General features: G+C 33.5%; 1 protein-coding gene across 1 annotated transcript; it reads right to left on the minus strand.

Annotated features, from left to right (window-relative positions):
- Positions 1-286: 286 nt before the first annotated feature.
- On the minus strand, positions 287-4,681 carry LOC112527407 (probable E3 ubiquitin-protein ligase LOG2). The gene is made up of 3 exons (XM_025138049.1): positions 3,810-4,681; positions 957-1,437; positions 287-678 (listed from the first exon to the last, which is right to left on the minus strand). The coding sequence occupies exons 1-3, from the start codon at positions 4,316-4,318 to the stop codon at positions 562-564; spliced, it is 1,107 nt and encodes a 368-aa protein (XP_024993817.1). The 5' UTR covers positions 4,319-4,681; the 3' UTR covers positions 287-561.
- Between the last annotated feature and the right edge of the window lie 10,596 nt (positions 4,682-15,277).

Here is a 15,277-nt window from a genome sequence, read left to right on the forward strand (position 1 = left end):
TTGTCAAATTTTTATGATATCTTCAAACATATATTTTATTCAAAAATAAAAACATCATCGCTTTCTCAAAATCACATAAAGCCATATTATAATATCGACTGAKATAAATAATAAAATGAAATATTAAAATCACGATGTATCTCGCTGCATTGCGCGAGTACGTTTCTAGTATACAATAATATGGGATTCCCCCATTTCTATACTCATCAAAATATAACCCAATCCACAATCCTGTATTCATTTTGAAAATATAATAATCAGACAATCAAGTGTTTAACAAATTCCTGATATAACATAAGCTGAATTTATACCAGACAAACTACATAAAAATACATATACGAGGGACGTTGACCGATCGATCAATTCTTATTATTATCAAGATGCATCATGACAAAAACAAAACCGAAAAGAAAAATATAAGTTGGAGAAATCTGTGGGGTTGTAGTTTGTTAAATAGGAGGAATGTGTGATACAAAACTTGAACCACAATCACTACTCAAACTGACATCATCATACAAAAAGGAAAACAACATTACAACATCATCATCATACTAACAAATATCATTCTTCACCTCCATTGCTGACCTTGATCTCCAAAAGCCTCTCCACCGGCTGCCTGCATATCGGACACCTGTTTGTCTGGAATCTCAACACTTTAGCACATCCGCTGCACATGCACTGAATCCAAACCAAACCACTTTTTGTCATTTTCTAAACCTTTCAACTCTTTTTAATCTTCAAATTGCAAACTTGAACAAATATCACTCGGTATACACACACACACACACATATATATATATATATATGTATGTATGTATATATATATATATGTATGTATGTGCGTGTGCGTGTGCGTGTGCGTGTGCGTGTGCGTGTGCGTGTGCGTGTGCGTGTGCGTGTGCGTGTGCGTGTGTGTGTGGAAAGAGAGAGAGAGAGAGGGGAAATAAAATTGGTACCATGTGACGGCAAGGAAGGACTGTAGTGTCTCGAGGTTCTGATAAACAAATGACACATTCTTTACCAGGATCATTCCCATCAAAATCAGCACCATCAACTGAATTACCAATCCCATATATCTCCTGCAACTCATACCTCATCCCATTCACCCACAGGATCTGTTTTGCCACCTTCACCTGATATTCACCCTTTTCCTTCTCAAAGACTGCCTGGGTTATTTGGGAATTGGTCGTACTCCCATCTTCCGATACACATGGAGTTGCTTCTGCCTTAATTGCTAGAGGATGTATGCCCATTTCACCAACTCTCACTAATTCTGCCTCCTCAAACATTGACAGATCTATACCAGTTCCTGATGCTTGTCTGAATTTCTGGCCCAACCCTTGTTGGAACTCCACTCTAATTGGTGGAAGCAGCTCTTCTTTTGTTGGGCTCAGGTTACAGTCTTCCCCTTCTTTTGCAAAGAAATATACAGTAATGCTGCAAAAGAACAACATAAAACAAAAACAAAAACAAAAAAAGCCAAGTACTTTAGACACCATCTGTCCTATAGAGAAGAAATGTATAAAATGTAGTAAAGAAAAGATACAAAAGGACCACAATATAACACGATCTCAATGTTATCAAGACTTATTTTCTTTCATGATGAGTGCTCTCACCCACAACACATCTACACTAAAGTATGTAAAGTTAAGAATCATGGTTTCCCTATTCAGGGTGAAAAGGAGTCATTTTGTAGGTTCAAATATCAAAGACTTTGTTTCTTATGGAATTTGTAGAGGTTTGGATCTAAAGTACGAATATTAAGTTACAATTTGGCTTAAGGGATACGGCTTTGTTTAGGAAGTAAAGTTCATAAAAAATCTACAAACTTTCATGTCATACACAAAACAAAAAAATAGGAGGTCAAGTATGCATACTGATAAACCGATTTGGGGTTACAATTCGTATTTATCAGAAAATATGTCAATAGCAACTTAAAAATGTCGTAAATGAAAAGAAATACGATAGGACAAATAAAGAAAGAAACTTTCAAACAGGCTAACTATGTTGCCAATACCCCTTTTTCCAGTTTGTCGGTCCTAGTTTCATTTCACCTCAAGAGCAGGACCCACAACATCATTCATTCTTATAGGCTTACAGCAAATATACAAGACCCACAAAACATAATGGTAAATGAATTAAATACATGGAACCTACAAGGCTAAAACAACTGGACCCAAGCAGTACCACAACAAGATAGATGCCACTGGCCTTCACATATCATGCATCTTATATAAAACCTACAAAGTTTCAACCCATCCCGAAATCTCTGGAAGACAATGGATCACATCAAGCAATATGAGACGTTCATTGAGAGCAACTCTACAACAAATATCAGTAGACTAGAAATATCGTGATGTCTCTACTTGAAACTCCCATGATATTCCTTAGAGACCACAGCCACTAATATCACGTTTCCACTCTCAAAAGAAAACTGCCTATGCAACATTTACTGATCACATAATAATATACTACCTCTGGAAGACAATGGATCACATCAAGCAATATTAGACGTTCATTGAGAGCAACTCTACAACAAATATCAGTAGACTAGAAATATCGTGATGTCTCTACTTGAAACTCCCATGATATTCCTTAGAGACCACAGCCACTAATATCACGTTTCCACTCTCAAAAGAAAACTGCCTATGCAACATTTACTGATCACATAATAATATACTACCTCTGATTCCAAATGCGTTGTTTAATGTCTTGGCACATTAATTTAGCACCACGATTGTTAGAGCCAATTGGTAATCATTGTTAAGATTTTTTTCTTGTAAGCTATGCAGCTTTTTAGACATGCTTCATAGAGATAGAAGATAGATTAGGGGTGTTAAAGTAATAAAATAACTTTGATTGTTTCCATATTAGCTAATCACCAACATTATGAAGTTATAAAAATCCTAAAAAGTGAATCCCAACAGGTTTCTACATTGATAATCCTTCTGGGTGAAAGCCTTTTTCATATGCTTGCTTCATCCCAAGATAAGAGTCCAATCTTCCTTTCGAGGCAACCCTAAATTAGATGACCCTTTGCCTAGATAAGATGCTATGAAATCAAATGATCATTTCAATATTTAATATAATAATTGCAATATATTATTCAAAAAGAAAAGGGTATTGCCATGTTACATCTAAATTGTTATCAGAAGACTACTGGTGAAAGGGTCAAGTTCCCTTGATTCAAGTAAAATGAGTAAAAACCAAACAGCACATTGGCAACAATACAATCCATATTGGAGACTTTGGACAAAATATCATTATCGTGCTTGGAAATCTTAAAACTAAAGTTCAATGGCATATATATGAACTTGGCATCCTTCAAATATAATGCAAAACACATTATCCTCTTCTCTTGATCTCCCTTTATCTCTCCATGTCAACAAAGCATTATCGAATTCATCACTAGCTCGGATATGTGTCATCTTAAAACCGATGACCATTACTTTAAGCCATCAACATAAGATTTAAACAAAAAATTTGACACCTGTTAGAAGCAAATAATTTTATCTAGACATCAATTTTGGTCAAAAACTTGACCTGAAGTCAAGAGATAAATCATGGAAGGTATTCAAGAGATAAATCATGGAAGGTATGAACTCTGATGCAAATTACAGAGCTATCCTACTAGACACAAAAGATCATGTTCCAAAACACATACCCATAAGACCCAGTCAATTCATACACCACAAAACACATGGTAAATATCTGCAGGATGAATAAATGACAAGATGTTGACATAAGGTCCGTCCAATTAAAGAGAATTTTTAATGGCTATGATTGTATTATATGAATAAAGATTTTACCTGCCAGCAACAGTGGCATCATAAGTGAACGTGACAAGAAATTTTCCAGGGTTTTCTTCATCAGCCTCGATCTTCAAAGTTTCTTTCTTGAGATTAACATCATTCCTGATAGTCACAGCTTTTTGATGATCAACATAAGGTGTGGGAGGGTGCATCACAGGCCCACAAGGATACCTCCCACCGACCCAGGCCTGAGAGGCAGGGTCCATAGGCACGCGATGGTGGTGATCATATGGGGCAGGCAACGGTGCCGCAGGAGGGGGCGGTGGTGGGTAGTATGCTCCAGTTGGGTATTGGTAATAAGGAGGCGGAGGAGCGTTAGGGTTAGGGTTAGGGTATTGGGCAGGGTAAGGAGTGGCCGCAGCGAATACGTATCGATTAGCGTTGATCTCCGGCTGTGGCTGTTGAGGCGGTGGCGGTGTAGGGTGGTTGTGATTGTTTCCCCGCCTGCTGCCACCACCGCCGTGTCTCCGCCGGCCGTTGGAACTGTTACTTCCAACATTACCCATTATCAGATCAAAATTAAAATCTTGATCACGACAAAATTGAAGGTTCGGGAACCAAAAAGAAACCAAGAACGCCCAATAAACGACGGGATGAATGATCAGATGGCAAAGACAGTTGTAAGTAACCCACCAGATTATATCTGGTCTCTGTTTTTCAACAAAGAAAAGCTGTTAATCACAAGAAAATCTAGAAGATGAAGAAACCCCATATGAAGATGAGATGGAGAGAGAAATCATGATAGATGGGGCACCCTTTTTCCAAGAACAGAGAGTTGGTGAGTGTTTTTGGGTGAATGTGTGTGGGAGGGATATGAATGATAAGGCTGGTGATGGGTGTTCACGCAAAGAAGCTCCACTCTGAAACGGAACAACAACTACACCGATACCATTAGTCTCGTAGACATGTATTTATTATTTGTAAGGAATAATCTTTATACTTATTACATGCAACAAAACAATATTTTGGTTATGATGTTAGTTTTTCATGATTAGTTAATTTATGAAATATTTTTATTCCTATTTATACCCCTCTTTCCAAACCTAACTTTATATTTGATTTTTCTGTGTTATGTAAATAATTCATTTTCAACTAAAACAATAATATTATTGTCATCATACATCATCTTAAATTATGAAAACAACATCATATAATATATATATATATATGGGAAATTTATAAAAATAACCCGTTTACACAACCCTTCGCCACAAAATAACCACATTTTAGAGGTTTTACCGGAATGACCACACAGATCGCCCCCGGGGGCGATCCGTACACTATGGGGGCGATCCCCCCTTAAGTCTTAAAAAAAAATTACCCTCAAAAGTCGAGATTACTGTTCATTCTCGTTGACCGTGTTTGACCTCGCCTCCGGGGCGATCCGTACTGTACGGGGGGCGATCTGGGTTAAAAAAAATTGATTTTTTTTCTAATACCAATTTCACTATAAATATCAACCTCCTACTTCATAATTTTTCACACATTTCCTTCCATTTCTCTTCTAATATATTTTACTCTCACAACCCTTAACTCATTAAACACAATAAACCATCACAATCTTTAACCCACTAAACACAATCAACCATCACAACATGAAATCACGTCAAAGTGATAATGTTTGTGTGTATCTTCGAAGTGGCGGTTTATTCCAAGATATAAATGGTGTTTTAGAGTACCTTCCGATAACCTCCCCCACATGTGCAATACGTTTGTCTTCGCCAATAACGTATTCTGGGGTCGTCAAACGTGTGACGAAAAAGTTAAGTTTACGTGGTCCTTTCAATTTATTTTTTAAAACGAATACGTTATATCAATTTATGGACGACGATGATGTAATAATCCTCCACAACGCCATTCGTCAAACTTTACCAGAAATGAACACTATATGTTGTCGACAATGGAGGTTATGAAGGAAATCCATCAAATGCAAACCCGGGAGGTCCAAACACTTTTTACACCGGTACTGTGAGCACACTCTTCCCTGACGTTAGCGTTGCAAACCCATATGGTCTAAGCACAGTCTTCCCTACCGGTTGTGCTCCTGGTCTAAATCATAGCACTTTCTTCCTTAGCAGTGGAAGTGGTGAAAATCGAAGCACCTTCTTCCCCTACGATGGTGCTGGAAATTCATATCTTGAACAAAAAGTTGCCGTTGAACCTGACAGTTATTTTGTTCAAGACTTGAACATGCCTCCGATGCAGTCTCCCAACCCGTACCCGATCCGGTCTCTCGAACTGTCAAAACCGTTGTGGGAGGTAGATATGGCAGAAGATGTTTCTGTTGCTGCCGAAATTTTGAACATACCCGAAGACGACGATAACTCCGATTATGAAGATATCAAACCGGTAAGGAATAGTTTTTGGGGTATGCCCGACCCACCACCTTATCCGGACCCAGTTATCAAAAGTAGAAAGGGAAACATTTTCTACCAGCCAACATCTCATGTCAAAATTCTACAAACCTTTGACTCGAATGAAGCACTTAAGCTCGCAGTGGGATTAAAGTGCGTTCATGAAAAGTTTCAAATGAAAGTAAAGAAATCTTCCAAACACCGGTACGAGGTGGTGTGTCACTCAGATTCAGACTGTGATTGGCGTTTGATGGCTGTTTCCATCGATGGTACCAGTATTTTTCAGGTACGCAAGCTCCATGATGAACACACATATTCAAGGTCACAAGTGCACCCAAACCACCGTAATGCGAATAAAAAAGGTTTTGGGTCATATACTGGCAGACAGTCTAAAAAATTGTAGGAGAGTGTACCGTGGTAAAGAAATCATGGAAGATGTGAACCAACGGTTCGATATTAGCATCTCCTACCACCAAGCATGGCGAGCAAAAGTGTATGCTTTGCAACTGTTGAGGGGGACCCCGGAATCGTCGTTTAACCTACTCCCGGTTTATTGTCACAATCTAAAGCTAGCAAATCCTGGGACTGTGACAGAGATCGCTCTTGATCCACTAGGACGATTCGACATGTTGTGTGTCGCACTCGGTTGTTCGGTAATAATTTTGTTATATTTTATAATTATTGTCATAATTTTATGTTATGAAATTACATTTTTAATCTCGTTCATTTGCAGATTCGATCGTTTCTAGGACACATGAGACCACTTCTTATAATGGACGGTGCCCATCTGAAGGGGCCGTACGTTGGTGGCAGAGGAGGGTGGTGGACGGCGGCTCTTGACGGTGGTCGTTGGCGGCGGAGGGTGGTTGTTGGCGCCGGAAGGTGGTGAGGGGCGGCCGATGACGATGGTCGGTGGCGGCGGATGGTGCCCGACGACGGCGGATGGTGGCCGACGGCGGCGGATCACGGTGGTCGGTGGCGGCGGAAGGTCGCCGATGTCGTTATACGGTAGTCTATGACGGTATGTCGAAAAATGGCTTCGATATTGGTCGGGATGGTCGGTGGGATGGTCAAAGCTCGGTTTTTCCAGAGAAAACGGGCGGTGGGATGGTCGGTGGTGGGGATGAATGGTCCCCCACTTCCAATTTATATAAAACGTTAAGTAATAAAACAAAATCATCGTCAAATCGGCGTCAAATCGACGTCATAGAGTGTCATATCATGAAAACCACGATATCAGATATAATGTCTGATTTTTTCTCCAAAAATCAACTAAATATTTTTTTTTCGTAACCACAATTATCATCCGGTTATTTTATAACGAAAAACCGTGAAATTTAAAATTAAATACGTAAAAAGACACATTTTATGTATTTTTATTAAAAACACCCCTTAATTGTTAAATAAAAACACAAAATGACAAAATAGAGGTCAAATTTCGTCAATCAGATATTATATCTGATTTACGAAACCCAAAACAGATAAAAATAATGTTTGCTTCTCCATAATTATAAAGGTTTATTTTTAAACCTTTACCCATAAAATTTGGTTCTAAAAAAGTTAAAAAAATACAACTTCAATGGCGTATCAGTTTTATTAAAAATACCAAAAAATAAAAAAAATACGACAATTATCATCCGGTTATTTTATAACGAAAAACCGTGAAATTTAAAATTAAATACGTAAAAAGACACACTTTATGAATATTTTTATTAAAAACACCCCTTAATTGTTAAATAAAAAACACAAAATGACAAAATAGAGGTCAAATTTCGTCAATCAGATATTATATTTGATTTACGAAACCCAAAACAGATAAAAATAATTTTTGCTTCTCCATAATTATAAAGGTTTATTTTTAATCCTTTACCCATGAAATTTGGTTCTAAAAAAATTAAAAAAATACAACTTCAATGGCGTATCAGTTTTATTAAAAATACTGAAAAACAAAAATTAAAAATACCCGGATCGCCCCCCCGTACAGTACGGATCGCCCCGGGGGCGAGGTCAAACACGGTCAACGAGAATGAACAGTAATATCGACTTTTGAGGATAATTTTTTTAAGACTTAAGGGGGGATCGCCCCCATAGTGTACGGATCGCCCCCGGGGGCGATCCGTGTGGTCATTCCGGTAAAACCTCTAAAATGTGGTTATTTTGTGACAAAGGGTTGTGTAAACCGGTTATTTTTATAAATTTCAATATATATATATATATATATATATAAAAAGTTAAGTTTCGGTGAGAAAAAAGTCAAAATGAAAAACATAAGAAGGAATCTTCAGTCTTGAATGTACATTAGGATGAGATGTACCGGATCAATCCTCGTATTAAAACGCGATTCATAAGTAGGCTTGAGATTAAAAGTGACCAAGAGACTATATATCTTCTTATGCTTCTAATCTTAACTATGCATCTCACACGATTCTTCATGCGAGCGCCCACACACACATATTTTTGTGTGTGTGTGTACGCATGCGAAAGATCTTGTGAAAGTATAGTTACGGTGAGAAACATAAGAAAATGCCTAAATCCTTGATCAATTATTCTCAAGTCCACTCATAAATTGCGTTTTAGAAAGAAAAAAAAAATTGATCTTGTGCATCTCGGTGCACCTTATTAGTGTTAATATTCAATTATAATCGATCCAAGAGTGGAGATCTGTACTTACGCTTCTTACCATATTTTTTTTTTCTCGCTGAACCCAACCATGTATATATAAGGTTAGATTCAGTGGGAAACGCTAAATAAATGGAAAACCATGAAAAAACGTATCCATATGGATGTCAAACTAAGAAGAAAAATATAATTGTTTTTTTTTTTGTAATTTATTTTGCTCAAAACTTTTTTTCCCATTTTTTTAAAATAAAAAATAGGGGTTGGGGTTTTTTTTATTTAAAAAATATTGTTCTAACCCACCATTTAATCATATCCATTATACCATCTAATCTAATGAATGATAAAATATTTTTTTAGTTTTTTATATTTGTTTAGAGATTTTGTCTGAACCACCTTCTATATACATACACATGCTTAATCAAATTATAAATATATAATTTGTGATATATTAATGTATATATTATCTCCCATCTAATTTGGTTTGGTCATTGCACAACATACATGCAACAATTGCAATAAATCAAACAAGTAACTAAGCTATACTTATGTTCGACTCGTAAAATGATTTATTCATCTCATATCCTTAGATCTTGTTTGGTTTGTATGATATAATATGATTTGCAAAGACTCGAAATTCAAGTCTATTGTTCTATTTGAAGGATTGTTTGTATTTGAAGTCACAGGATCTCATTGAAATTTTACAAACAAATGATTTAGATTTTTGACGAGGGTTGTCGGTAGTTCGCGTGATTTTGTATGATTTATGTGTAATAATATTTGTTGAAACATGTGTTTTATAATAATTAATAAATAAAAATGCAATTTAATTATTTTTATAGTAATTTACAAGTTGTTTTTATAAATTATTTATAAAAATGGAATTCCATTTCATTCCAAATATTACAAACCAAACACACCAACGATTTCAAATCCCTCCAATTTCAAATCCTTCCACAAAATCCAAAATCCCTCAGAACAATTTCATTAAATCTTGAGCAATGTATTTATATAACCATTAATGTAAAAGATTTGAGTTCCGGTGATAATGAAAGTTACAGTGAGAAAGGATCTTCACCCTATAATTGAAGGGAAACAGTAGATCAAGTGTAATGAGATACAGCGGGTCAATTCATGAATTGGCTTGACTAAAAGTGATCAAGCGTTAGAATCCCTTCTTACATCTTTCACCTTAACTCTTATTATCACACAATTATTCGCCTAATGTAATTAAAAAAAAGGATAAGTAGCGCAACCATATTCTTACGCTCAAGTATGAAAATGACCTACCACCCCCTCCCCCGTCTACCCTTGAGGCTCGTAAAAAATTTCGTCAATCAACATGTTGTATTGATATTTAAAATGCAGATAAGAGCGAAATCGTATCATAAAATCTAAAAAAGAACATTCATTGACAACCCTAGAATAAAATAATTTTTATTTTTGAAAAAAGTAGCATAATTAAATTGGGGAAATATGTGCCATTGAAGTTGCTTAAAAAAGTTATTTGGAGTGGGTCCCATGCAAGTTGATTACATTATCTTAACCAAATAAAGTGTTCTCCACTACCCAAAACCATATGGGTCACCTCTCATAGTATCAAAAATGAAATCCCATTGTTGCATACACATAATAAATAAATAATTTTGAAGATATGTGTCATATTTCTGTGCGATGGTTATTGATTTTTCCCGTTTAAACATGTATCTAGACACAATTTTTACTTACGTTTCAAATAAGTCTATTTAAATGACATTTGTCTCTCTACACGTTTATTTTTCCGTTTTCGTGGTTTAACTGATTTCCCAGACTATTTAGAAATCTCTGATATGTTTTCTATAGTTTCTAAATCTGGAGGTTTCTTTTCCAAGCTTAGAAGTATGAACTCTGAACATCTATATAGACACAATTTACATTATTGGTTCAAATGGACCTATTTAATTGACATATGTCCCTGTAAACATAACCGATTTTCGTATGAAAAGTGATTTATTTTTAAATGCTTAAATAAGCAAAAGTCTGAATTTCCATTCCTCAGACTTATAAGTCTGAACTTCTTTTCCCCAATTAAAATTCAAAGTTGTCTGCCAGACTTATAAGGTATACCAGTATAAAAGTCTGAGGACAAGTCTGAACTCATTTTCCTCAGTTAAAATTCAAAGTTGTCTTCCAGACTTGTAATACATACAAGTATCAAAGTTTGAGAAAATCAGAGTTGTAAGTCTGAATTTAACTCTGAAGTAGCCTCCAGACTTTTAAGTATGTAGGAATTCAAATGAAGTACTACCTGTGAATTTAACTTTGAAGTGGCCTCCAGACTTCTAATTCAAACTTGTAAGTATGAATTTAGAAATTTAAATGAAGTCTGAGCTGTGAAGTGTTCCGAAAATTCAATGACCAAATCGTAGCTTTTCCCTCAAATGGTCGAAAACTGTCATACGATAGTTAAAAACCCGGGTTTTCAAAACAGAGTCAAAACTGGGTTTAAAATTTCAAATTCGGATTTTTGAAGTATTTTTCACAAAACAATATTACCCAAATAAAAAATTTCCAAGGCAGGTTGAAGTTCAGAGCTAATTTTCTGAGTTATAATAAGTCATAATTCTTGTGACTCAGAGTTATGCTCATAGATACTTTATAGACTGAGTAGACAACTCTGAATTCTCCTTATTCAGAGTTAAGCCTAGAATTATTTTCCGTCCTAACAATATAACTCTGAATTATTGTGTTTCAAAGTTAATGTTTATATATATATATATATATACACACACACACACAGTGGTGGATCGAGAAATTTATATTATTGGGGGCACATTTAAGAGTGTCAAAACAAATTTTGAAACCAAATAACTCATTCGAACCAATACGATTTCGGGTTATTTGGTTTCCAGATTAAACGGTTCCGTTATCGAATAAATATAACTTATTCGGTTTGGTTTTCAATTAATTTTTGACTATTTTGGATAAACCGAGATATCATATTCCCATGTACATATTTTACTTTTTGGTTAAACAAAAGCAAATGAACACATTACACATTAATAGTTAGTAACAAGAAATTAGAGAGCAAGAGGTCCATAACTTAGATTCAGTTAAAAAGAAATCAGATAGCAATTGGCTAAAAAATAAAAAATAAAAAATTAACAATTAACAAATAACAACTAACAATAATTATAAATTTATAAAACAATAAAATGCAAAAAGAAAGTTGGAAAAAATCAAAATAGTGATTAATCAAATCATTAGCATTATAGCAAACAAAATAAGAAAAAATAAAATGATTTTCAACAAATTGAGACTTGAAACTTAAGGGAGTCTAATTGATCCTTAAAATAATTACTCAATGAAAGTAAGAGTTATAAATGAGACACATAAATTTAGATTTGGAACCTTACCTTTAATTGTTGGGGGCCTATTAAGAATTTTTGGTTAATTTTTTTTAAAACGTACCATTATGCTCTATTTTGGTGTTTGTTGGGATTAGTTTGTTGGGGGCATGTGCCCCCTACAAGTATAGTGTGCATCCACCAGTGTATATATATATATATATATATATATATATATATATATATATATATAAGGGCTGGTTCAAATGTTAACCAAGATTATTGTGTTAACTTTGTTAACCGATCTTGGCCATTCAATCTTTCAATAAACGGTTGTGATTAATCATGATAAAAACTTATTTTTTTAAATTTAAAATTTCATAAAGATAAGTGAACAAAGTTGAAAAGGGTATTTAGGTAAAAAAAAATTATGTAACTCCTATATCATTAATTAATTGGGAGTTACAAAATAAATAAAAAAATCTATGATTTTTTTGTTAATTTAAGAACCATATGAACACGACTATATATATATATATATATATATGAACCATTGTATCAAATACGAAAAAAAATTGACATATATATGAACTTGGACTGCATAGCATTTATAAATACAATATGAACATAATAAGAATAACTGTTATACGAAAGAAAATAAATAAAAAAACAGGTATGAACACGATATGAACAACTTGTGAACAATAGTTCCTTCATTACAAACACATTCAGGAGCGATCATTTGTCAATTGGAGTTTCATACATGCATTGCATCCACACCGTTTAAAGTTCACCCTTTGTTCATATATGTTTATGATCTTATATGGTTGTTCACCCCTTGTTCATATCGTGTTCACTCTTTGTTCATATCGTATAAAATATATGAACACATAACCTCAACGTTATGAACACCGGGTGCAAACACTTACACAAATATAAAGATTTGGTATCAAGCTTAAAAAATAACAATTGTGTTCATATGATAGAAGAAGTAACATGAACACAATGGTTCATGATTCATAAAAGTCGGTAATATGACAATATGAAAATGGGTCCTGCATGTACTTCCATTTGAACATGTGAATTATGTACGTATTTTAATAATTCAATAGAAGATGAATTATAAAAACACAACACATCGTAATGAACATAATTTCGATTAAAACGAATCTAAAAAAAATAAAAATCTTTTTACCAAGACATTCGTTTTGGTTAATTTGTTCAATTCCCGACCTCGAACTCTGATTGTCATCATAAACCATTTTAATCTTCTCACTGTTGTCGATTTATTTTCCATTGCGTTTATCCATATTAGCTTGATCGATACCGAAATTTTTTACTATCGTGTTTTCTATGCAAATTAAAAACTAATAAAACAATGAACATGGAAGATTAAGATTAAAAAAAATAAAAATATTAATATTAATATTATAAATGCATATTTTTTGGGATTTGATGATTTGTAACTCTCCATTAATTGTTTGGAAGTTACATATCAAATCAATTTACTGAAATACCCTTGTGATTAAAATGTGAACATGATATAAACCTACAAGAAGAATGTAATTTGATTGGTTGTCATGGTTTTCAAAGTTAACACAAAATTATTGGTTAACATTTGATCTTCCCCATATATATATATATATATATATGACTTTTTTTAATAAAATAGTGTCTTCAATAATTTACATTTAATGTTTAATTAATTTTGTACAATCGATTTAATTCAATCAACCATTGATGTAATGATGAATTTTAAAACTAATTGTATTAAACTTTTATGATTATAAATGTTAGTTATGTTATAAATTTCGTCATTAAAAAATAAATTTATACTATAAAATATAAAAGTCAATCACGTTTTAAAAAAAATTGTCGGTCATATATTTTATTTAATGATGATAGAATTTTAAAACAATATTATTAATAATTCGCATTTTGAATATTTTCAAGATGTCATATTTTCAGCCGTGAGTGATGTTCGTAACGAATTTTTAACATACAACTAATTAAAAATTAAACAAGTGACTGCGTTTTTTGTATACTAAAATAAAAAATCTGCTTTATTTTTGTGATCATATTTTTATTTATTTAAAAGATCATCATCTAAAAATGATAATGACTTTTTATAGAAAAAAAAAACGAAGCAAAAGAAATAAAGGGTCAAGTTGTGTGTTAAAGGTGAGTACTAAAGTTTCCGGTGACGTGCAACCCCAAGGGCTTATACGTGGGCGTCGTTTACTTCAATGCTTACCCGGTAAGGGTTTATCATTCAGAGTCAACACTCTAGTTTATTTTATTGTGTAAAATTGTAATATATCAAAATGGTATTGTATGCAACAATTTATCCGATAAGCGCTTACCTGGGTAAGAATCATGATCCTCACTTACTGAGTAAGACTCTTCATCTTCATCATTGCTCTTACCGGGTAAGATTTTTTTTTTTTTACTTTTGTCATGTTCATCCGGTAAGAAATATTATCTAATAAGGACTTACCGGGCAAGCGTTTAGTAAACGGTCCCTAAGAGCATCACCAGATTTTCGCTCTACCGAATGAATCAAATCTGTAGAATTCTAAAAAGTTATTAAACATAATCTTTTTTAATTTTCTTATCCATGTAGATACTTGAAATTAAATGTATAACAGAGTAAAATAATATTTTATTGAAATGTTGTAAATATTTTAATAAATATAATAAATATTGTAATCTTCAAATGGAGAAACTAATTGATGTATGATAAGTTAGCTGTTAGTTTATAGGCTAGTTGGTATATGACGAGATGATAAGCTAGATGATGAACAATCATATTTGATTGGTTGATGCGAATGAAAAATGATCTAAAATATCATCTTGAAAAATTAATCAATCATAATATCTCAAAATATAATTGAAACAAACATCTAGTAATATAATATATCAACTAACACAAACAAGATGGTAAAAAAAAATTAAAATATATGATATATTGATTAAAATTATTTTAAATTGATTATTATATATATTATATTATTTGGATTTGTTAAAACAAATTTATAGAAAATCTATTTATTTATGACTTTAAATAACCATTATATATAACTAGAAGTGTATTCGCGCAATGCAGCGAGATATATCGTGATTTTAATATTCCATTTTATTCTTTATCTCAGTCGATGTTATAATATGA

The sequence above is a fragment of the Cynara cardunculus genome (genome assembly GCF_001531365.2).
Source record: "Cynara cardunculus var. scolymus isolate 2C chromosome LG 1, CcrdV1, whole genome shotgun sequence".
Lineage (NCBI taxonomy): Eukaryota > Viridiplantae > Streptophyta > Magnoliopsida > Asterales > Asteraceae > Cynara > Cynara cardunculus.

Bases quoted from the DNA above. Each gene is read 5' to 3' on its own strand.
- LOC112527407 (XM_025138049.1), bottom strand. From the start codon at position 4,318: ATGGGTAATGTTGGAAGTAACAGTTCCAACGGCCGGCGGAGACACGGC. The intron at 1,438-3,809 runs GTAAAATCTTTA...GTTCTTTTGCAG, and splicing joins GATGCCACTGTTGCTGGCAG to CATTACTGTATATTTCTTTG. The intron at 679-956 runs GTACCAATTTTA...GTTTGGATTCAG, and splicing joins TCCTTCCTTGCCGTCACATG to TGCATGTGCAGCGGATGTGC.